At 35.8% G+C, this 23,507-nt stretch overlaps 2 protein-coding genes across 10 annotated transcripts; one reads left to right on the top strand and one right to left on the bottom strand.

Moving 5' to 3' along the window:
• Positions 1-73: 73 nt before the first annotated feature.
• On the bottom strand, positions 74-20,924 carry LOC122626899 (aminopeptidase N). 4 transcript variants are annotated; one of them, XM_043807443.1, is made up of 15 exons: positions 20,907-20,924; positions 5,903-6,272; positions 4,340-4,638; positions 3,496-3,654; positions 3,102-3,401; positions 2,801-2,984; positions 2,572-2,728; positions 2,422-2,503; positions 2,166-2,349; positions 1,897-2,104; positions 1,542-1,819; positions 1,254-1,453; positions 872-1,183; positions 706-787; positions 74-630 (listed from the first exon to the last, which is right to left on the bottom strand). In XM_043807443.1, exons 2-15 carry the CDS (start codon positions 6,257-6,259, stop codon positions 481-483), a joined length of 2,952 nt encoding a protein of 983 aa, XP_043663378.1. In that variant the 5' UTR covers positions 6,260-6,272; positions 20,907-20,924; the 3' UTR covers positions 74-480. The 4 variants fall into 4 exon arrangements, with proteins under 4 accessions (XP_043663378.1, XP_043663375.1, XP_043663376.1 ...); XM_043807440.1 differs by lacking the exon at positions 20,907-20,924 and adding an exon at positions 8,268-8,461; XM_043807441.1 differs by lacking the exon at positions 20,907-20,924 and adding an exon at positions 8,287-8,418.
• Positions 12,498-18,697, top strand: LOC122626901 (organic cation transporter protein). Of its 6 annotated transcripts, none has more exons than XM_043807456.1 (3): positions 12,498-12,764; positions 16,471-16,577; positions 16,748-18,697. In XM_043807456.1, the coding sequence occupies exon 3, from the start codon at positions 16,971-16,973 to the stop codon at positions 18,651-18,653; it is 1,683 nt and encodes a 560-aa protein (XP_043663391.1). In that variant the 5' UTR covers positions 12,498-12,764; positions 16,471-16,577; positions 16,748-16,970; the 3' UTR covers positions 18,654-18,697. The 6 variants fall into 6 exon arrangements, with proteins under 6 accessions (XP_043663391.1, XP_043663389.1, XP_043663387.1 ...); XM_043807454.1 differs by lacking the exon at positions 12,498-12,764 and adding an exon at positions 12,798-13,162; XM_043807452.1 differs by lacking the exon at positions 12,498-12,764 and adding an exon at positions 15,054-15,893.
• Positions 20,925-23,507: the final 2,583 nt, after the last annotated feature.

A 23,507-nucleotide genomic window follows, 5' to 3' on the forward strand; every position in this document is an offset into this window, starting at 1 on the left:
ATTCGTGAAAATAAAAATATCTGGAATTGTATCGAAAGGATGTATAAAAAGACGAAGGAAGAAATACTCTGGCTAATGATATATATTGTGTATATATTTTCAACAATCATTCATGGTTTTACTATTTATTTCACATTATGTTTCACATTATTATCCATAAATCATCAGCCTCTTTCATATCCACATTGACGTATATTCTAAATATTATTTGTATAATATACATATTAATATCGCGCACATATTTACAGATACATATAAAAACACTTACATATTATACTCTCTTGCGAACTTATTTAATTCGACAAATTTTATTTTGAGTAACATACGCTTAATCGGAATAAAAGAGATGTGAGTTGCGGAGATGTTTAGAACGTTCTACAGTTCTAAAGATTTAACAACGTATCTCGCAAATCCACAATATTAAACGTGGTATCGAATGAAATTCGATATATCATACTTTTAATAATAATTTGACCCACATTACGCCGTGTTTCTTTGCAACCAATCGCGGATCGTCGCGTAATTATTGTCTAACCATTTTATGTTTTCTTCAGCCTGCTCTACAGCCTGTTGAACGGTTCTGGTCGCACTCTCAAGTTTATCTTTATTCATCGCTATGAAATCTTTTAACTGTAGGAAAAACATAAAAATTATTTAGAAACGCAAAATAATATGAAAATAAATAATAGGAATTAAGAGACTTACGTCTTTAAGTTCGGACTTCGTGTTGATGCCTCTGGTCGCTGACTTGATGATATTGTTTATCAAAGTTAAAGAAGTACCGAAACTAAAAGAAAGATGAAAAGTCGTAATAAATAATCCTATCGACGATAAAACAAAAATTGTAAAGACGGACAATTCGAAAACGTACTATTCTCTTAGACGGGACCATTTGTTTCTGAGGTAGTTGAAGACCAAAGGATGACCAATAATGTTTCTAGCTACGGATCCAAAGACTCTTGTCGCATCTTGTTTTCTAATTCCAGAGTTCTCTGTAACCGCCCAATCTAAATATCTACTCAAGATCCAAACTTCTCGGCTACATCCAAGGGCTTGTAGAAGTAAATCCTTCTCGGATCCCACGTTGGTATTTAAGTATCTTTGCCAGGCGAATTCCCATTCGACTTGACTACCCACTCGAATAGCGGTACAATAGACGACACTCTTCAAATTTGGTGATATTCTAAGTTCAAGAACGATGATTTTACTTTCTTAAAAAAGTAAAGGAAAAAAACAAGGAGTTTATTACTTACGGATTATTTGTATCTGGATCAGGCATTTTACGCCAGTTGTAGAATTGATTAACTGCGTTATCAACGCAATCATCGTGACCAAAGGTACATGCCCAATTAAGAACGTCTACCCTCGTAAATACTGTTAGTTGCGGATCGCCAGGCTTGTCCGTAAAGCCAACTTGCTTGTATACATTGTCCAAAAGCTTCAAAGTGTAAACCTGAAAGAGTGAATTACTTCATTAAAGATATTTATTCGGTGAAGAGAAATCGACAAAAATTATTAACTTTGTATATCTATTTACATACTGTGAATTTATCGTAACCAGGTAGCATTATCAACATATCGTCTAAATAATTTAATGCAGTCAGAGCAGCTTTCCAAGGTAAATACTCGTTTTCGTGTGCCAAATAAGAAGTAACGTCTAAAGCAATCGCGTAATCGAGTTTGCCTGCTCTAGCTAAATTAAGAGCATCGTCGATCAACTGAGCTCTATTAATCGTTGATATATCCCTAAAGTTATCCTTATTCAATTGTTTTATGATCAATTGCCAGTTCGTCTTATCGTAATTAACACGATAGTAACCTGTAAAATTCGTTTATCTCTTTTATCATTGAAGTTCTATCGATATTGCATTAAGTTAGAAAAAGTTATAAAATTACCAGTTTCCAAGACGTTGAAAATCACCCATTGATGTGAAGTGGCATTCAAATTTGGCAAAATGATCGATTGTTCTGCTTTCATCCAATAATTAGGCCGAGTTCGATTGAAATTTAATTCATTTTCGTTCGTGTATGTAATAGGAATCCACCAGAGTAGTTTAGATTCCATCGTGGTAATCATAGTATTATTTTGGAGCATGAAGCGTTCCTAAAGATTATATCAAAGTTAATACAAACCTTTACGATTCCATAAAAATAAATAAACCAACCTGTGTGAGTGTGGCACTACCATTTAGATAATTTCGCGTTACGGTAACAACAGGGAAACCAGTTTGAAGGGTCCACGTATCCATAATTTCTTGGATCGTAATAGAAGGATCCAAAACCTTATCTTTGTGAGCTTGTTTTGTAAGAGCGTTCCACAAATCATTTTGTTCGGCACTTTGATAAGCTCTAAGGAATATCGATAAGAATTTTTCAGCTTTTCTTTCTATTTCAAATAACTTTAAGAAAATATTTACTTACTTTTCGGTTAAATAATTTGTGAGTCCCCGCTTGAAAACATCCGTTGTAAGAAAATGATCCATCATCCTTAGTATAGAAGCACCTGTAAATGTGATGATTAATGTAATCACTTTTGAAATTTTCGAACAATGTATTTCAATCGTCGAGCACCTTTCTCGTAGGAGATTCTATCGAAAATTTCACTGATCTCATCCGGATGTTCAACTTCTATCGATATAGGATGAGAAGATTGTAAAGCGTCTAATCCAAAGACGGAATGCAAGTCGTTAACTACAAATTGTTCTAAAACTTTCCACGTTGGTTCTACCTGAAATATCATAACGAAATCTTTCGTAACAACGAAATAAATCAAAAAAATATATTCATTTTGGGAACTGACCGCGTTCATTCCGATGTACTCGACGTAACTGGCAAAGCCTTCGTTCAGCCAAAGATCCGACCACCAACTTGGTGTGACCAAATTTCCAAACCATTGATGGGCCAATTCGTGAGCCACCACTGTTGCTACTCTTTGCAAATTGCTACTCGTTGACACTCGTTCTTGATATAACATTGCTGTTTCTCTATAATCATATTTACCAAATGATTATCTATATCATGGAGATTCTCCTATTAAAGAGAAACTATTAAAAGAATTCTGGAATTACCAATATCCCAAAAAAAACTTCCACGTCGGTTACCTGTAAGTGATCAATCCCCAATTCTCCATAGCTCCAGCCGAAAAATCAGGTAACGCGACCATGTCCATTTTTGGAAGAGGGAACTTTATCTTGAAATAATTCTCATAATATTCAAGTATTTTTGGACCGATATCCAAGCTGTAATAAGATTGGTTAAGGGCTTCCTTGCGCGCCCAGACACTAAAGTTTCGAGATTCCGATTTTAACATTTCGAAGTCGGAAACTATAAAAGCTACCAAGTAAGTAGACATTGGTACGGATTGCTCGTAATGATCCCACTCGTACGTAGGAAGACCAGGACTAATGATAACAATAATAAATAATGAAACGATTTTCTTGCTTTTTATAAATTATCTAATAATCCAAGTATAACATCAAACTGAAAGAAACTCACATTGGCTCGGGTTGTCCTTTTCTCGGCATATTTGACAGAGACGTCATGTTTCTAGGCCGACCTATGCTGATTTGGAATTTGGCTTTCATGGCTGGCTCGTCGAAACAGGGAAAGGCACGGCGAGCGTCCGTTGCTTGAAATTGTGTCGTGGCAATCCATCTATAATTCAAGGATCATGAAACCTTCGGTAAACATATATCAAAAGAAAAAGACGTTCTTAACGTTTCACGAATAAACGCAATCTTTCTCTTCCTTCCTTCCGGCTAAAACTCTTTTAACGAAAACGAAACGATCTTCTTTCAAAAATTCTAAAGGATAGTATAGCACTATAGCAAACTCAGAAGTTGACTAATTTTTTACGAGATCATTTCGAATAGAAATAAGGTCAATGAACCTGATATTTTCCTTTTCATTCGACTCCTTTACTTACGACCGGAGAAAGTATGACATACATATACGCATACTATTTGCGACGTGAAACCGATGAAACTTCTGATCGAGCATTGCCTTTCGTAACTCGAAGATTTCTTCGCGTCCATTTCGAATCATTAAATTTTTATTATTGCTACGAGTATTTATATTAAAAGGGTTAATCTTGGTAGATATTTAACGATCGTATAAATCGAATGAAATGATATTAACTCGATATCTTACGAGAGGATTATAGTAAGAAAAGTTTCTTATCGAGCGAGTCATATCAATGTGTTCGATATACTACATATATACCACTTTACATATCGAAGATTAATCGAATCGATCGCCTTTAAGTGGTCGAGAAAGGAAAAGGGAGAAAGGTAAAACTCGTTTGCGATAGAAACGAATGAAAGGAATTAGTATAAATTACCTCGTTTGATTGCCGATGGTATAGGAGCTTCTGTAGAAACCTTGAAGGTAGTCGTTCAGCTGGCCAACGAACTTGAGATGCACCACGTATTGCTTACCCTCCTTCAACGTGTCCGACGTTTTAATCACAAGAAATTGCCTTTCGGTGTCGTTTTTTTGCTCGACGATTGTGATCGGCTTTGTTCTATTATTGGTCAGAGAAAATTCTTGTATACTTGTAACGGACTCGTCGATCTTCATATCGATCGCATGAAGCGTTACATTTTTCGTGCTTTTCGTTACGTTCACTACGATAGTCACCTGAAAATATACAAATTTTTTCTTTTGGAATTTAGTACTATCGAACATTCGCGTAAGTTTATAATAATCGACGATATTGTTCGCTTAAAAATCTATTAAATATAATTATAAAAGTCGAGCATAATCTGTTTTAAAATGATATAATTATTAATGACAAAGGAGTAATTTTTGTTATTGAATGTAGCAAGTTCAGTAAAGTACTTTGAGCTACATGAGAACATTTCACAACGATTTTACAATAAAAGACTTCCTACTTTGGACGGTCTCACGGTAATATATAAGTTAATAAGATCACTTTCCTTCTCTTTCTTACTCTCTCTCTCTCTCTCTCTCTCTCTCTCTCTCTCTCTCTCTCTCTCTCTCTCTCTCTCTCTCTCTCTCTCTCTTTCTTTAAAATCATCGATCGAATATTAAAAAAGAATCAAAGAAGATCCAAGGAACTGTCGAAAAAAATTTTTGCCTTTCTAATGGTCAATAATACTTCTCTTTTTTCATTTCTCTTTTTTCATTTCATAACTGTTGGCACTATTGGATGAGAAGTGAACCGACATTCTTTACTTTCTAATTGTGATCGACCAGCCGACAGTTTCGAACAGGTACTTTCACCTTTGGGCCTTGGAGTTATTGTACTTTACACATTTTCGTCTTCATTACTATTACAATTTCTTTTACAATGTACACAGAGAAAGAGAGAGAGAGACAAAGAGAGAGAGGCAGAGGGAAAGAGAGAGAGAGAGAGAGAGAGAGAGAGAGAGAGAGAAAGAAACAGAAGGAGAAATGAGGGACGAGGATAACAAAAGGAGGGGTAGAGGGAAATGTTCGAAGCCGAATGGGAGAGCGAAAATTCAATTGCCTGTTGAAATTGAATTTGCGAATCGAGGGATATATATCCGTCCATCCATCCATCTATCTATCTATCCATCTATCTATGGATTTGGCTTCGTTCGTGACAAAGTAAAAATATGACGTCTCCATGGAATACGTCGTAAAACGTTCAAACTTAGGAAAATGATCGGTCAAAAAGCTCTTTGGATTCTACGTAGAAAAATTCTTTGGAGGGTCTAACACGTTCGACATCAATTTATAATCTTGATGGAGAAAAGATAGGAACGTAATAGTATACATTTACATCGCCATCAGTCGAAAAGGAGAAGAAACATAAGACCTTTCTAACGTTTTCTCTCGTAGTTATGTATTAGGTGATCGTCCGGGTCGTTTTTCCTTTTGATATGTAAATTTAATCGAGTACCGATGGTATACGTACCTCACCATTGAAAGTGAAATTTCCTTCCCATATGAAAGGTATTAGTCGTAACTCGTAAGAATCCGGTATGATCGATTTCGGTAATCTAACGTTGATTTTCTTTTCGGTTGCCGATTTGCCGGGAAGCGTCCTCTCAATTTGAAAACCAAAACTATCCCGAAGAGCCTCGCACGATTGAATTTTTTCTTCGAAGCAGGGAGCGTAATGATAGACCAATAGCCCGGTCACCACTAATGAAATGAGAAAGATGGTAGCGAAAAGAAAAGCACCGCAACGAGAGATCGTGCAGCCTTTCGTTCGTCCGAATGTTGTTGTGTGTGCATCCATCATTGCCAAAACCTCATGAGACTGAGTCATATCATGCGTGGACCTATGAACGAGAAAGATGATTTGTCATTCCTTCCTTAACTACACAATGCAATTTTGAACACAGTAGTAATTAGGTTTATATATATATATATATATATATAATATATATATATACCCGATTTATTTCGCGTTAACAATGGGAAAATTTTAGGAAAGAAAAAATTTTATTTTGCAATCAATACGACCTAATGTATTTTTTCTTTTTTCTCATAAAAGTAAAAAATAATTATAGCTGATTGGTACTCTTAAGGTTCGACGATAAAACTATCTTTTTTGGATCGTCGTTTAAAGGAGGTTAAGGTAAGCAATCATTATGAGTAATTTCACGTGCTACGGAGAACGTGTCAAGGATAAGGAACATAAGAAAGGAGGATTCGCGTTCTTCGTCGCTTTCATTCGTCAGAGATTCACAGAACGGAGACGTGAGTAATCGATAAAAGTATGTTGATCATTTAGTTACGATGCAACTGACTTCTGGATTTACTTAACAACTTATGATCGATCGCGAAGTTTTCATCGAAAGAATAAAAATATTATATTATTGGTTCAATATTCTTGTCGCTAATGATCTCTCACGGTATTTTATCCTCCGGAAACATCAACTTATGTGTATACTAGCATGCACGCGATACTTTACATCACGAGTCAAAAGAAAAATACGGTATCTCTCGATAAAATTTTCCACTCGACGACAAGGCCTTAAAGTTTTTCCGATAAAAGAGCAAATCGTTTTCTCATCGAGTCAAAGGGATACATTTAAAAGAACGATACGTTCTATGATCTTACAATTCAAAGCGAAACCCTTCAAAGCTTTACTTTCGGGAATGAATCGTGATGCAAAACCGTCGAGCGAGAAGCGCACGTTGGCCAGAGAATTTAACGTTAACTTCAACGTCCCTTCCGGCCAGAATTACATAGCGTAATTAAATTACTGCAAGCGACCAAACAAAGATTGCATATTCGAAATAGGGTAAGAGAAATAGAGAAGGAAAGAGTGAGAGAGAAAGAGAAAGAGAGAGAGAGAGAGAGAGAGAGAGAGAGAGAGAGAGAGAGAGAGAGAGAGAGAGAGAGAGAGAGAGAGTGGAAACGGTTGGGTTGCTTTAAGCACTTCAACTCGTTGTCATGTTAATTCATGTTTTGAGTTCCGCATGTTTTTCTATGCTAAAACATAGTTATTTTTTTTAATTTTTTTAACAGAACGTTAAAATTAAAATGTTATGACGCAAGATTAACGAAGATTAAATATGTTTTCCTTTGATTAACAACAATCGATAGAAGAAGCAGTAAATGACTTAAGCGCTATGAAAAGAGATTAGATATTGTAAGCTCTCATACCGTCACAGACTAATCAAGAAATTGCTATTTAATGCGTATGATTTTATTGTTAAACTCCACGATAAGCGCTCTATTTTCCAGGAGTACGTGCTAACGAACTAAGCCGACGAAATGGCGAAAACGATGTTGATTCGTACATCTTTATCTCTTGTAAAGAAAACGAGTCATTTTATAAATAGATACTATAGACGATGATGCACGTTCATGAGTAATTAACGACGTTTCAACGTTCTAGAAATTCTATGGTAATATGTACTTCTTTTTTTCCTCTCTCTTCACAACATTCTCCTTTACTTCCTCCTTTCCTCTCTTCCTGCTTTTGTTTTTCTATCATCCTAGGACATTTCAAATTGCCGGCGATGTCAACAACAGAAAGTAAGATATACGTGTATCGACGAGGCAACACAGAAAAGACATAAATACACGAGAACAATTAAAATAATTCATTGACTGTTTATCGTATACAGTCAATCAATTATTATTTCACTTCGAAATGAATCACAATCTCCAAGCTGGTTGGCATTTCGTTGGAATGAAACGAGTATCGTTATTTAATGTAGAACGATAAAGTCACTGGATTTCTCGCTCGACCCACGAAAGGATCGAAAATGTTAAACAACGATTTCGATGATTTTCGATCGTTTCGAAAATGGAAACGAACTCCGATATAGAGGACTCACTTCCTTCCCACGAGAGGCTGGCACGAATTCGTTCCGTCCAAGAAGAATTCGTTTCAATGATCGAGAGAACGATAATCAGGATCAGACGCGAAAAACACCTCCGCTCGGCTCGAAGCTCCGCGCGCAACTGCCAAGGACGGGAGCTGTAATCCGGCTTCATACTTCTTCCTCCTTCCTCTCCTTGCCATCCAAGTTTCCTGCTTGCCCATCGCGGTATCGCTTTCCGTTCCTAGCATCCTTCCACCTGCGTACCATCTTCCGGATAACCGTAAGAAGCCCTACGATCGATTTCCTGTAGGATGCGATATTGCATACGATCTCGTTCGATATTCTTTACTACTAAGAATCTCTACGTTTTCCTTGTACTTTCCAACAATTCCTTCGAACGTTCATTTTTCATAGAAAATATCTTTATCATAGAGGAATTTCATATCGTTTCGCTGATTTAATCAAAGCAAATATTTCAAAGGGATTACTCGAGAAATCATTGATTTTCATTTTCATCAAATATACGGCGATTGATTAAATAATATCGACAGAATCGAAAACAATGAAGATGTACGTTTAACTTCGTACAAAGCGACGACTAGTTAGTCGCTTTGCCTTTGATTCTGTTCTGTAATAATCACTAAAAAGACAAATTAATTGCATTTCAATTAGTTCTATTTCACCAAGTCTGTCTCGGAATTATTATCCTCTTATGAATTTACCGTGACCGAATATAAATCGACGAGCAATGTGTAAAATTATAATTTCTTTTCTTACGATTACATTAAAACTTTTCAATGGTCAATGCGTTTATAAAGGTTTAGGCAAAAAAATTTTCTTGGTTACAATTCTTATCTGATTTTTATAATCAAAGGACTGACTATTTGTTCAGATGATATCATTGTTATCTTGTTGTTACAAACTTATTATTTTAGGCGGATGCAAGATTAATATCAGTATTTATGCTTCGAAGAGATTTTCTTACTAATACAAAAATTATATATTTTTAATATATATAATAAATTATTTACCAAGAAACAAGTCATATATTGAAGAACATTGTTTAGCTGCTATACCTTTCTATGGAATGATATTGACTTATAATTTCTTATTTCTTTACAAAGAAAATGCAAAAATATATGTGTAACTGATCTCTCAACAAATTGCATGTTCCGTTACTGTTACGGTATATGTATATATTGAGTTCTCATGCAAGCTATTTCGTAAAAATCGACGATCATACATTGCCTGCTGTCAGCTACTTCTTCGATTAACGCGTGCAAATGGTGCGATGTGAAGGGTATAGAATATTAAACCAAGCATATACACCGATACGATAAATCGAGGGAAAGGACAATTTTCCCCTAACATATTTTTAGTTTTTTTTTTTCCATATTTTTCGCTAAAGTCACAATTCGAGCGAGAGCTAGTGAATATTCTTAAAGAGGATCTATCATTTTCGTATGGAGACTAAAATCTTCATTTAATTATAGATAAATACATCAATTTTACGTACCAAGAAAATATTTAATATTTTATTGTTTCATAATCCGCTATTGTCATAGGTAATTTCGATTATTCATTGTGGTCTGACGCCAGTTCATTATAAAAGCATCGTATATCCAGTGAACAAAAGCGTCTCAATACGAACGACGATTTTTTCCTACATTATGGAGAAAAACTATTATGAACGAAGGAATGAGTCAGTGTATGCACGTATAATTAACGATGTTTGTCATACGCAAAAAATCATTTTGCGCGTTAAGTCATTACTTCGACGATGGAAGGATCGATACATCGTCCTAATCCTCGATCCATAATCATTCATTCGTATAATAAATGTATATATATATGTATACATATATGTACTTATTCGTATATCGTATATCTTTACGTTCGATATAATTTTTATAATAATCGTAAATGAATTTATGCTAATAAAATACATATAAAAAGAATTCCTATTGAATCTTTTTGCATTTATTACCTTCGTAGTTTTAATCGTAAGGATCCGTGAAATTTTTCGAACTAAAAACGTTTCAAAAATTTCGACGGTAACAATGTGTGCGAAAGCTTCGAGTTAAAAACTATTTTCTAATTCTATTGAAATTCTTTCAAATACGAAATTATATTCAGCTTTTTGTAAAATATTTGTAAAAATATATTCTCTGATACTCATAATGATAAAATTGTTTCAGAAAGACAGATTCATTACGCGATAAACAATATTAGCGATAAGATATGATAACATGATTGCAAGATTAATGATTAGTTTAAAACTTGGAAAGTAAGAATATATTGTAAGCCTTCGATAATTTAATTAGAAGGATTAAGGGGTTTAGATAGAAGCGTGCGTTCAAGTTAGCTGATAATCATTTTAAATTAGCCAATTGATGCCGCGAGGACTTGTGATATGCGACTCGTCATGCAGGAGAGCAACGTTATTGAATCTCGTAGGAATTTGTGACACGTCCAGAGGAGTGAGAGAGAAAGAAAGAGAAAATTGCGAGAGAAGAAACGAATTCGATTATGGTAATGACCGTGATTGTATTATCCAAATTTTTTCTCTGGCTTTTTCTATTATGTATATAATCGATGTCTACGATTATTCTAGAGGCGTTCTCGAAACAATTATTTCGAAGAATATCGAATGGGTAGAGCGAAAGGATCGCTTTTATCGTTTCGATGGGTAAGACGGTAATCGAATTTCTTCGGGAAGCTCTCGAAATCTGGATAGGGGCGACTCGAAAATCCTCGTCGCGTGTAATCCGATACCAAAAGGAACGCGGACGTGTTCCGTCCACATTACGATCGGATCGAGTTCCATCATTGTGGTGTACCCTTACCGAACACGAAACACCACCATTCATTCCGTTCGCCAATCGTTCGTGCGTACGAGAAGGGAAACGGACGTAACCACTCGTATATGTGCATCAATGTGTCGAGTAAACATAATTCTTTCGAAAAGAAAAGGATAAAGCTTAAAATCTCCTTTTTCTCGAGATTTGCAAGTGAGAGATAATTCTCCCGTAGTCGATTAGAAAAATTAAGATACGAAATATCAATTATCTCTATGGGTATTATTTCACCGCCAGACAAACGGTAAACTCAGCTTGTATCTGCTACTAGCTCGTATCATTATCCACTTGGCACACGCACGCTGACTTCCTCCTTGCGCCTCATATATGCTCGTAAACTAAATCGTATAATTGGATGACGAATGAGTTACCTCTTGTGTCAACTCGTCCCTTGAACGAATAACTCGATCTTCTATGTGTGCCGACGGGTTCTAATCACTTTCAGGAACGAGCCCGTTTCAGAAATCGAACTTTTATTTCTTTCTCTATTGCTTCTCGTCAAACGGTTCATTGATACGTATTTTAATAGAACACGATTATAACCTTCGCAGATAAGAGGTTGTATTCGGAACAGTTTTACGTACCGTTAAAAGAGAATTTTTTCATCTCAATTTTCCCGATGATAAGCGAGATAAAAATCTACGTAATACCGTTTCTGTAGGGAGTGCGTGCAGTAACCGGTATGCAGTAATTAATGTATTCACACGGTACTTTCGAGCTGAACGCGTTCGGCTTAACGAATCGTGAAATAATTTAGATTTGCTTCGATGGCATCTATCTTCAAAATATTCATCCATGTTTCATCACGATTGCATTCGATTTAACCTACAAAGCCCTACTTCCTCAATTATTTTTGCTTCATCGTTCTTTTCTAATCTTGCACCTGAGAATTTGCATAATATGCAAACCATCCTATCTACCTTAGAGTATAAATCCTTAATTCGAATAAACCTGACCGTACTGAGTTATGTTTGACTTCAGCGTTCTACTGAATCATTGTTTATTTAACTAGTCGTTTTTCTTTTACTCTTAGATGACAAAACAGGAAAGAGATCAAATAGAATATTTACTATGTCGGAACGCTTCTTTCTTCTTTATTCAAATTAAATGTATTTTTCATATGTAATAATTTTATTCGGACAAGAACTACCTTCCTATTTTGAAATTAAAATATGATCGCTTTTAAATCAAAATGATAAATATACGCGATAACGAGCTGAAGAAAGAGAACAATATCATAAATAAACTGATAAATACGTACGATCGTCAAACAGATATGTATACGTACATATATACAAGAGGTCATACGTGACAGAGTATAAATAATTACAATCCAGAAAATGCTGTTTTTCGTCGAACTAGTAGAGAAAAGTAACTCGTCAAGGAAGTATTCGTCCGCGGAAAGCGCTACTTTCCTGTTCTTTCGGAAACATTGGAATGCAGTACTAAAATCGTTCACCAGAGTGCTCGAAAGCTTCGAAGCTCCGAAAGCTCCAAGTGTCTGCAGAACGATGTCGAGCTTTTAACGATACGTCTTTCGTCTTCTTCTTTTTTAACTTCATCTTCATTTTCTTTCTTCTTACGTAACACAATCACACAAATCCATCGTGATATCCGGGACACCCAAACATGGTAAGTAAAATTCTCTCTTCTTTTTCACTTCCGAATAATAAATCAGTCTGTCATTATTCGTCCATCATGAAAACGTCTTTTCTTTCCGGAGAGAAATAAAATAGAACATTTCTTCTTCACCAATGACTACATTATCGTATCGCGAGAATTCGATAAAACGGTGCGATAATAATACGAAACGGAGACGTAATCGTATGAAAGGAAGGAAAAAGAAGGTTTCCGCATTTTATCACGATGGTAGGAGCCAAAGCTTCCCGTTCTCGCTAGTTCTTAGAGCTCTTCGCTATTCGATAGTAGCATTAAATGTTTTTCCTCAGTCGTGTTTCTCCGGCGCCAGGCAGTCGGCAAACCGGATAGCTCGGGACGAACAGCACACAACAGTTTGCGCTTCTTCGCACGTACGTACTTATGTATCTGTATGTGTGTGTGTGTGTGTGTGTGCGTATGTGTACGTATGTGTGTGTATGTGTGTGTGTATTACCTACGAATACACCAAAAGGAAAGACGAAATCCATTTAAGCATATTGGATCACTAGGCTCTGCTTGGTGTTAGCGAGTCTGCAGGTGGTCCCCCCTTTTAAAAATCCAATATTCCTTCGATTTCCCGCCCTTCTCCCTTACTATTACTACGGCGACGACGTAACGACAACGAGCGTCCTCTCGTTACCGACTGATTCATTCGCCTTCAATCGTTTGTCTGATGAGCAAGAACTCGTTTCGAAACTTCATTCGTACTTCTTCCATTTCAAACGGAATAATTTACTCAGACTTTTCGATTCGCTGTTTAAAGTTTAAACGGCAGAAATATTCAATCTCATCGATTCACATCGACGATAACTTTCCGAGAAAAAACTATTATCGTTGATGCGGAACGTTTTCCTTGTGGCGTTCGTAATTATCGAGTAAACGTTCTAATGGCTTTCGAGGGACAGAGACAAAGAAAATAGAAATAAAGAGAGAGAGAGAGAGAGAGAGAGAGAGAGAGAGAGAGAGAGAGAGAGAGAAAGGAAGAGAAAGGCAAACAGAAAAGATCCTTCGTAAATTCGGTTAATGGGATCGATCTACTTTTTCTCTTTTACCTAACAGTACGATTAAAAGCATCTCCCCAACCCTTCAATTTCGATCGTTTTAATTTCAATGAACTTTTATTACATTGTAAACGTTCTCTCTTTTCTCTCAATGTTAAGAACCTAACTAAAAGCGAACAAACGAGCAAGTTTCTTTTATTCGGATAATTAATAATGAGAACCACTCGTCCAGAATCGAAATCCTTGAACTAATAGAATCGACTAAGCAACGGAGCAAATGGAATCGCATTGTTTACCGTTAAATGTCCTCTCGGTTCTCTTTTATCCTGGCAATTTCGAGCTCTCAGCACGAATGGACGTATAACCGCTTAGTATCGTCGTCCGACGCCCATCTTCGGGCTTTTGCGAAGGTATATACTATATATATACACACATACATACATATATATATGTATATACCTTGCCAACGATGCGATAATCGCCTCGTTTATGAGAAGACTTTATGGAAGCAGAAAATCGTAACTTCGACGCTCTCACGACATATTTTACACGAATATCGGACAACGGTTGCTCCTTAATGTCAACCTGCCACGTTTTACGTCCATTGTCGATTTTTTCCCTTTTCTCTCTCGTATTTTCGACGAAAATCCTGACGATTTTAAAAATGATTCATTCCTCGATATTTTCGAACCTGAAACATTCGGCGTATACTTTCACTTTCATTTCACGAACTCGATCTATCTTAAAAGCAAGTTTCTCTTTTCCTCTCTAATATCTAAATAAAATAGCTTTCAAATATTTTTAACTTTATTATGTTTTCTGATAATTTTCCATTTCTTTTATGTAGATTGTTTATTTTGCAAAGATTCAAAAACCGTTTCAGTTAATCTCGAATTATCGAGCAATGACCGATATCGAGGCAGCACGCACTCGCTCTGCATAACTATATCGAGCAACATAATCATTGAATACACTCGTGCACCTGCCGTCCCTCCCCGCCGAACGCGAGTTATCTGACAGTAGTCATCTCGTCGCTCAAAGCGTTTTATGCTGGTGAAACTGACAGCAGGCACGTGTATCAAGTTGAAAAGAGCCATCGTTTAAAAGCGCAATTACTGATGTCTAATGTCAAGGTCGAATTTTGAAAGATGTTAATAATCAAGAAAGGTCGACCGTTCGAGTTATTTAAGACGACTAGCGGTTTCGCGGTTCGTTTATCAAATTTCTCTAATCACGTACACGCGTGTAGGTTCAAATATGATACATATGCATGAGCACGCTTACGTTGACAAACAAAATTATCATTGCCTCGGCAATTACTGTACGGAACAATAGAGAAATATGTATAACTACTAACCAGTTGTTCGCAATATAGACAGAAAGAGAAGAACTGAGGAAGAAAGAGGTCAGCAAACGAGTCGTATACATCACATTTTCCACTTCTCTACAACATAAGTTCATTGACATTTAAAGCCAGTTTTGCTGCAGACTCTTGAGAAATATGTGCATCAGTAAATGTACATCCGTTCTTCCACGGAGTAACGGATCGGAGTAAACCTCGCTTGAGACTCGTTGCTACCATTGGAGTTACTACCGGTGTATACACGTTTGACAGGAATACCAAGTGCGTGAAAAATGTTGAATCGAGCGAATAAATGGACGAGATCGTGTAAGAAAACTGGTTCGGACGTTTAACCTCGACTCTTCGATAGCGAGCTGAATAAGAATCAAATTTATAATCGTTCTTATAAATAGTAGTGTGACGTATTAATTAATTTCAAGTGTATTCAGTGACTCGATCGAACACTTTTCTCAAAACTACGAATATTTTAAAAAACAGACATTCAGATTCATTTTTTTTATCTCTGCTTTGTTTTTCGAGAAAAGAAAACATCTTTGAGGTTGAGGCGACTTGAGTTATTTATCTAAACGACGTCAATGAAACCTATCAATGATAACAACTAAATCATTTTCACAACGAAACGATCTACTTGAATTCACTCGTCAAGCTGATTCACGACGGTGTCGTTCTATTTGGTGTCACGAACTATGTTCAAATAAATCGAGGCCTGTCATTAAATGAAAATCTCTTCTAACCAAAGTATTACAACACAATGACGACGGGCGTTGAACCCGTAGTCTTTTTATCTTTTTCCTCGTTCCCTTCTCTTTTTTGTATCTCGACGAAAAAACGGCGATAACCAGGTTTCTATAAAAACTTTCGTCGATTATCTAACTCGTTCAATGCCTCGTTCGAACGTTGCGCGTTTTCTCTTTAATCGTCAAGCTATGAAATAGAAAGGAATGTTTGCACACCTCGCGATCGAGCATTCGTTTTAATGCATGACATTGTTACGCTTGAACTGCCTCAATTACCGCTACATTTTAATATCAAGATGTAAAAACAGCTGTCTTCGAAGACAGTATTGGCTATACGCCTTTCGAAATCGTATCCGTAATCAACTTCCTACGCGTATACAAATTTAATCTATTACCGCGAAAAATTAATTCTCGTCACTTATTCAACTTTTATAAATAGAAAAATTATTCGCTTAGAGAATATTTTATAAGAATCGTCTCTCATCTATATCTGTATAAAATTTATAAAAAGAAAGATATATTAAAGGTAAATCACACTCAGATTTATGCTAATACGAATTATTTCTTCTTTTTTTCAGAATTGAATATTCATATTATTTGACATTCTGTTAATAAGGATTCGATTATTGTACTTTTTTACCATAGAATTATTGACTACACTCGTTAAATATTTTGGAATATTTCGGTACGTATACAGATAAATTATCATGTTATTATAAAAAAGCATGTTATAATAATGTACACACCAATTTTTCACCAAAGCAACATTAGCCGATAAGACGAAAAAGTAATCAGATAAATTCTTCAAAGTGAAGTATATTGTATCTCATTAATCTACGTATGTCTTTTTTGTAGAATGGTTGTACTCGAAGAAAAATCATCGATACGTACGACGTAAAGTGATCGATACGTGCGTACAAGGACGGCGGTCCTTTTCTTTATTTAAGAAGAAGAAAGATATCTCGATAGAGTCTCTAGCTCGTCAAGCTGATCAGTTATACGCCAACAGTAGAAGGAGACGGTTTCGAAACGTCTCTCCGTGATCGGTTCGCTTACTATCGATTTTACTTTCAACGAGATGGCGAGCGTTGATAATGATTTGGAGGAGCTAATGGGACATCTCGGAGAATTTGGAAAATATCAATTCTGGCAATTCTCTTTACACATCGTTGGAGCTTTGACTGCCGGATTACACATGTTAACTTTATTGACTGTTGCTGCAGTACCTGCTCACAAATGCGTTGTACCAGTTATTAAGTCCACTCTTATAGATGTATTCAACGATTCGTTGGTAGTAACGAACATAACTAACACGATCACTGAATCAGAGCCATTGGACACTTGTAATTATTTGGATGAATTTAACGTGACGAAGAAATGCGAATCTTGGACATATGACACGGAATATTTCAAATCATCACGTGGTATGGAGTGGAATTTTGTTTGTTCGCGTAGATGGATGGGTGCAATGGCTCAGTCGGCGTATATGTTCGGTGTGTTCATTGGTGCCGTGACCTTGGGCAGTCTCGCCGATAAATACGGAAGGAAGATAATCTTCTACGTCTCCGCGGTATTGCAACTGATACTCGGTACCATGGTCGCTTTGGTCAACGAGTATTACACCTTCCTTCTCGTGAGATTCCTCTACGGTGTCTTTGGCTCAGCTGGGTCTTACATAACAGGATTTGTACTGACGATGGAACTAGTGGGCGCTTCGAAGAGAACCATCTGCGGTATAATGTTCCAATTCGCTTTCGCAACTGGTTTTATGTTAGTCGCTGCTTGGGGTGCCCTGATAAAGGATCGAACCTGGTTACAAATCATTTATGGACTACACAGTGCGCTAATGCTAGGACACTGGTGGCTCATGGATGAATCCCCAAGATGGTTATGGGCTCAAGGCCGAACTAAGGAGGCCGTGGAAATCGTGAGGAAGGCATTAAAGATGAACGGGAATAACGTGGACTTGAATAGCGGAAAATTTCTCTCGAGATCGAAGATACAGCAAAGTTCCGAGGAAGATCAAACTCATAGCGGAATCGATTTATTGAAAACTCCGAATCTTCGAAAGAAAACCTTGAACGTATGCCTCAATTGGTTCGCCAATTCGATTGTTTACTACGGCTTATCTTTGAATTCCGGAAATCTCGTAGGCAATCCTTATTTAATGCTCTTCCTGAGCGGCCTCGTCGAGCTGCCATCGTATATTATGTTGATATTCCTGATGGATCGTACCGGTAGAAGGTGTCTAGTTAGTACATTCATGTTGATCGGCGGACTTTGCTGTATATGCGCAACTTTCGTCCCAAAAGAGGACAATACTGGAGCAACAGCGACAGCTGTTATAGTATTGTTCGGTAAAGCCTGTATCGCGGCATCCTTCGCAGTGATCTATAATTACACAGCCGAACTATTTCCCACGGTGGTGAGGAACACGGCCCTTGGTATTGGCTCCATGTGCGCTCGTCTCAGCGGCGCCTTAACGCCGTTGATCATGCTCTTAGATTTTCTAGATCCGAAAGTACCAGCCACGTTGTTCGGTCTAGTAGCCTTGGCCTCTGGCTTCTTAGCTCTTTATCTACCGGAAACCGTAAATCAGCCGATGCCGGAGACAATCGAGGACGGTGAGAACTTCGGTAAACACGACACGTGCTTCACCACCTGCCTTGGCGATAGAAAGCACGATTATGTCGACACTTACGAAGTCACTCTTGATCAAGTGACCGATAAAGACGAAAAAGACAAATTGAACGAAAGTTAATTGCATCTTGATCTACGCTTATATTATAAATTCTATTCAACGAATTGAAGTTTTCTTATTATCGTTTCTTTTTTCACAAAAAATAATCTCGCGATAAAGTATCATAAACTCATCACGTCAATCTCATAAAATCATGTTAACTCAAGACTTATAATTCGAACTTTTGATCGGAACTATATCATATACGGAAATATTTTCTTGCCACTCTTGCCCATCTCATAACACCGGAACTTAATAGATGTATATTGCTTACTGCATTTGATAAAATCATTTGGATTTTATGTTACATCGTTCTATAATGCATACACGATACGTTTGAATAAACGCGAATGTAGATAGCAATGTTTTTAAGATAATCAATGAAAATAATGTGCCTTTTATCTAACGACAATCCAAACCCGTTTTTATTACTATTGCAATTAGATTGTAACTGTCCTTTTTCTTTTCATATAAATCGAATAAAATATAAAGGAAAAAGGAAGAATTATTATTAAAGTTATATCCGTTGATGTGACTATCGAAAAACCTGTTTGGTCGGTTTTGTAATATTCAAATTGGGACCACTACTATTGCTATTTTCGTATAATTAATTTTTAGCTCAACTCTAATGACACATAGTGATTTATAAATATATCCATAGACAATATATATACATTTACATACAATATATATATATATATATATATATATATATATATATATATATGGGAGCATGTATAGAGATCGATTTTTAATAAATTACGAAGCATGCAAACACAAATTGTAATATAAAATTCTGTAAAATATATGTACGCATAATAATTAATGATATATATAAATTGTGATTAAGTACGAAAAATAAATTTGCATGTATATATACATATATGTACGTGCCTCGTACAGTATATTGATTTATTTAGGAGACATCGCTGCATTTCCGCAAAGTTACGTCGACGGTGCTAAAGTTAAGGACCGAACGAGATAACGGAGCGAGAAGAGCTTTAAAGCGCTTCTATGACCTTAATCGCGCGAGATACAATTCCAGGATGATCCCCTTATGAACTATCCTTTGACCATCTGAAGCTGTCTCGCTTACGTCTTATCCGTATGTAGCAAGCTAATGGAAAAAGTTGATCGTTTTATGGTAGTGACCCAACGTTTTTCCAATCATAAAGTTTGAAAAACTACGCGGTTTTCCTCTTCGCTTCAGTTTTTTTTTTATCCTTTCCTGCCCTTCTGTCTGTTTTTCTTTAATTTCTTTTTATTATGAAGTGCATCAAGGAATAAATAATACAAATCACTTTACCGCAATCTCTCTCTTTCGAGCCGCGAAATTAAAACGATTTTAACGCCGATTTGTATTATCAACAAATAAAACTTTGTCTGGAATGGCAAACGTAACGCGTTTTAAGCGAGCTCTGCACACGCTAAACATGCTTTCGTCGCGATGAAGAATTTAGGTTATGCCTTTCACTCACGTTACGTACTATATCTATAGTGTATTTTTATGGAATCGTAAATTGTTTTGCCGCACCGTTATTATTCCTAATAATATTGATTTAAATTAAATCAGTCGATACCATGATTAATTTAAATCACTTCCGATCGAAAATATTGGAACCGTACGGAAAGATAATTATTAACAACCTTGAAATATGTTTTTTTTTTTCTTTCGAAGAAGCATTTCTCGTAAATAAAACATATAATAAAATATCCATATTTAAACTGGCGATTTTAATGAGTGATTTATAAGGTAGCTATCCTCTGTGATTTGTTTTTCTCATCCGAAGTGCAATCAACGATCCTTCGCGTATCGACGATGTAAAACATATCGTCTACATAATCATTCCATTCACGCACAAGTTCTAATAAAATGCATGATGCATCTTGAGTGATTCGACGACGTTAAATGTAAGAATGTATATAACATACCTTGCAGCGGCAATCCTCTGCCGTCACGTAAATATCGCGTATATATATTACTATTCGCAAACATCATTCGACGATGTTGATGATTTGTTAACATTAATTATCAATATAATTGACAATAATTAATAAAATAAGTACAGTTGCCAATGTTTTTTCCACATTTTTGTTTGTTTGTCAAACATGTGCATACGAAATATTTTTTTTTTTGCTAACAAAAGTAAGTCAAAAGGATTGGAAACATTTTTCAAAAAAAAAAAAAAAAAAAAAGAGAAAAACATTCACGGTAAAAAAATGTCTCTTTGTTATTTTGAAAAATCGTCGAAACAATAGAATAAATGTTCTCACCTGAAAGCTTGAATGCGTGTGTTGCCATGCGCCGAAAATCCAGGAAAGTCTCTTCCAGGACACCCTGTAGCGGCTAGCGCACGTCGTCGACTGAAACTGTGCGTTTGCGTGCCGGTTAAAATGCTGAAAACATTGCACAAGGCGCGCGCAACTCTATCAAATATTCGACCTCTCTGTGTCTGAAGGGACTATCGACCTTCCTGAATCATCCCTGTGTTGCTACATAATCTCTATTACTCCCTCAGACTATTCTTTCCCAGATAATTTTCAACGTTTCTCGATGTAAATGATAAGGAGATCGGAATCAGGGGATACTTTATGATTAGTTTTTATGCTTGAAACCGCCTTTCAATCGAGAGAACAATGGCTTTTAATTAAGAGGAACCTCTGATCGATTCAAGGACCGTCATTCGACCGTACTATCTCCTGATATTCCTAGTCGGTGTAAGATCGATATTAATCCTTGATTAATGGTCGAGCTAGGTACATCCTCATTTTTGAATATTCCTCGATCGTTCAATTTGGATTAACAAAACAAGAACATCGTCGAATCCATTTTCTGTTCATCGACAAATTTGACATAAAAACAAGTCAGGATTTGACATAAAAATAAACGATAGCACGAGCATTCGGTTAAGCCACCATCGAATGATGAAACGTAAGTAAGTATTGTGTCGTTAACTCTTTGGGTTATTGCGAAAAAGATAATGCAACGGGAGAATACAGAAGATAGAAAACAATGTTAGATCATTTTTATTCTTGCATAGGAATACGACGTTATCTTAACGTGTGAGTAATTTCCGTTCTTCTTTTTCGTTACGACGAAGAATGTGACGAATTTGATTCTCGTAAAATAGACAGATTTTCTTCGAATGCTTCGAAAGCGAATGTTAGGAAAGAATATCTCTTACAAAACTTTTCTACTTTTCTATTATTATTATTATTTTTATTATTATTATTATTATTATTATTATTATTATTATTATTATTATTATTATTATTATGTTTATTTTGATAGAAGTGAGTAAAAGTAGAAAGAATAAAAAACTTAGTTAGAAAGACTGAGAGGCCAGGAAACTTTAAGAAAGAAGAAGCTTTGATAACTCGGTACTTGTGAGAGTCATCGAGAGCTGAAGCTCTCTTAATGCTTGGTGCGCCATTTCATTAGCAACCTCTCTGGAGTTCTACGCTGAGAGAGAATAAAGCGACAAAGGATGTGTGATTATAACACAAAACCTACGGTCCTCGTTAATTCGCAAATTAATCTTTAGCATGGCAAATAACAATCTAGAAGAATCTTCCTTCCTAAGAAGTTTTAATTCGATTTTATATATTTGTTATCCTCTAGATTATTATGAGATGAACAAAAACAGGACAAGATCATTATCATTGTTATTATTGTGAAATGTCATTATCCATATATTTTAATAATCATAAACTTTCTTCCATAGAACATTTTCGTTTAATGCTGGTACGAACTCATGATATAAAAATGAGGATAAATAAGTAAACGCTCCTAAATAGGTACGGTTAAACTAAACAGCATTTATTTGTGAAACACGGTATTATAACTGCCCTATACTATATTCTTCGGGAAAGTAAAATGATGAAATATAGCTATGGAATAGATCCTAAATAGAAAATTGTATATGATTATAAATACTTTGAAGTTTAGGATTCCATTTTAAAATTAAATAGTTTGTAAGATTTCAAAGAGAGAAAGAAAGAGCTGTAGAAAAGAGAAACGATGAAAACGCAAATTTTTTTATAATATAACGTTGAATACGCCATTGTGATTTATAAACACACTGCACTCCTGATTCCATTGACCCAAATATCCGTAAATTTTTGGTTCAACGTCCTATTAAAGCATATTATTTAATCGAAAATCGAATACGTATCTAATTTATAATACACTGTATATGTGAGTAAATAAAGGTACTACGCATGGCATATATTGATCGTGTAACTCGCCCGGCGGAGTTTGCTTTTAATTATACGCTTCCAGTGTCTCCGATGGAAGAAGCATCGATACCAAAAAAAGCACGTCATCTGGGTATAGCATGTCGTTTGAGATCGTTCCGCTTCGATTATGCGTAAAATGGAACTGGGAATTTGATGAAACGTATAATTATTTTAATAATATCCCACTTTCACGTATATAAAATTGGTTTTTAAGTTGGCATCAATAAGAATTGAAATGATTAAAGAATAGAATATTTTCTTATTTTAATTATTTATGTATAAAAATATTATATGATGTAGAAATGAATACTTTTAAAATATTATGTATTGGCAGCTGGAAAGTAATTATTGACCGATCATAGATTCAGCAATAAAATATCATTAAAATCCGTAAGGAAATTAGAAACTTTTTTATCAACAGATGATAGCAATGCTTATTTATTATTATTTTTTAGAAAAGATCGAAGATAGAAGATCTAACAAAAAACATCTTTATCATCCCAGCTTTAATTTTGGAATGAATGCGAGTAACTAAGCAATCGATATTATATCATGCAATGATATAAAATTGAAGATGAAAATATCATTGGAGTAACAATATTAAATTCCTATATATCTATCAATGAAAATAACGCT

Source organism: Vespula pensylvanica, chromosome 2, assembly GCF_014466175.1.
Source record: "Vespula pensylvanica isolate Volc-1 chromosome 2, ASM1446617v1, whole genome shotgun sequence".
Classification (NCBI taxonomy): domain Eukaryota; kingdom Metazoa; phylum Arthropoda; class Insecta; order Hymenoptera; family Vespidae; genus Vespula; species Vespula pensylvanica.

Excerpts from the sequence above, each read along its gene's own strand:
- LOC122626899 (XM_043807440.1), bottom strand. The coding sequence starts at position 8,446 with ATGAAGCCGGATTACAGCTCCCGTCCTTGGCAGTTGCGCGCGGAGCTT. Across the intron at positions 1,184-1,253 it reads GATCCAGATACAAATAATCC|AATATCACCAAATTTGAAGA; the intron begins GTAAGTAATAAA and ends TCTTGAACTTAG. Across the intron at positions 788-871 it reads TGGTCCCGTCTAAGAGAATA|TTTCGGTACTTCTTTAACTT; the intron begins GTACGTTTTCGA and ends TCTTTCTTTTAG.
- LOC122626901 (XM_043807456.1), top strand. The coding sequence starts at position 16,971 with ATGGCGAGCGTTGATAATGATTTGGAGGAGCTAATGGGACATCTCGGA.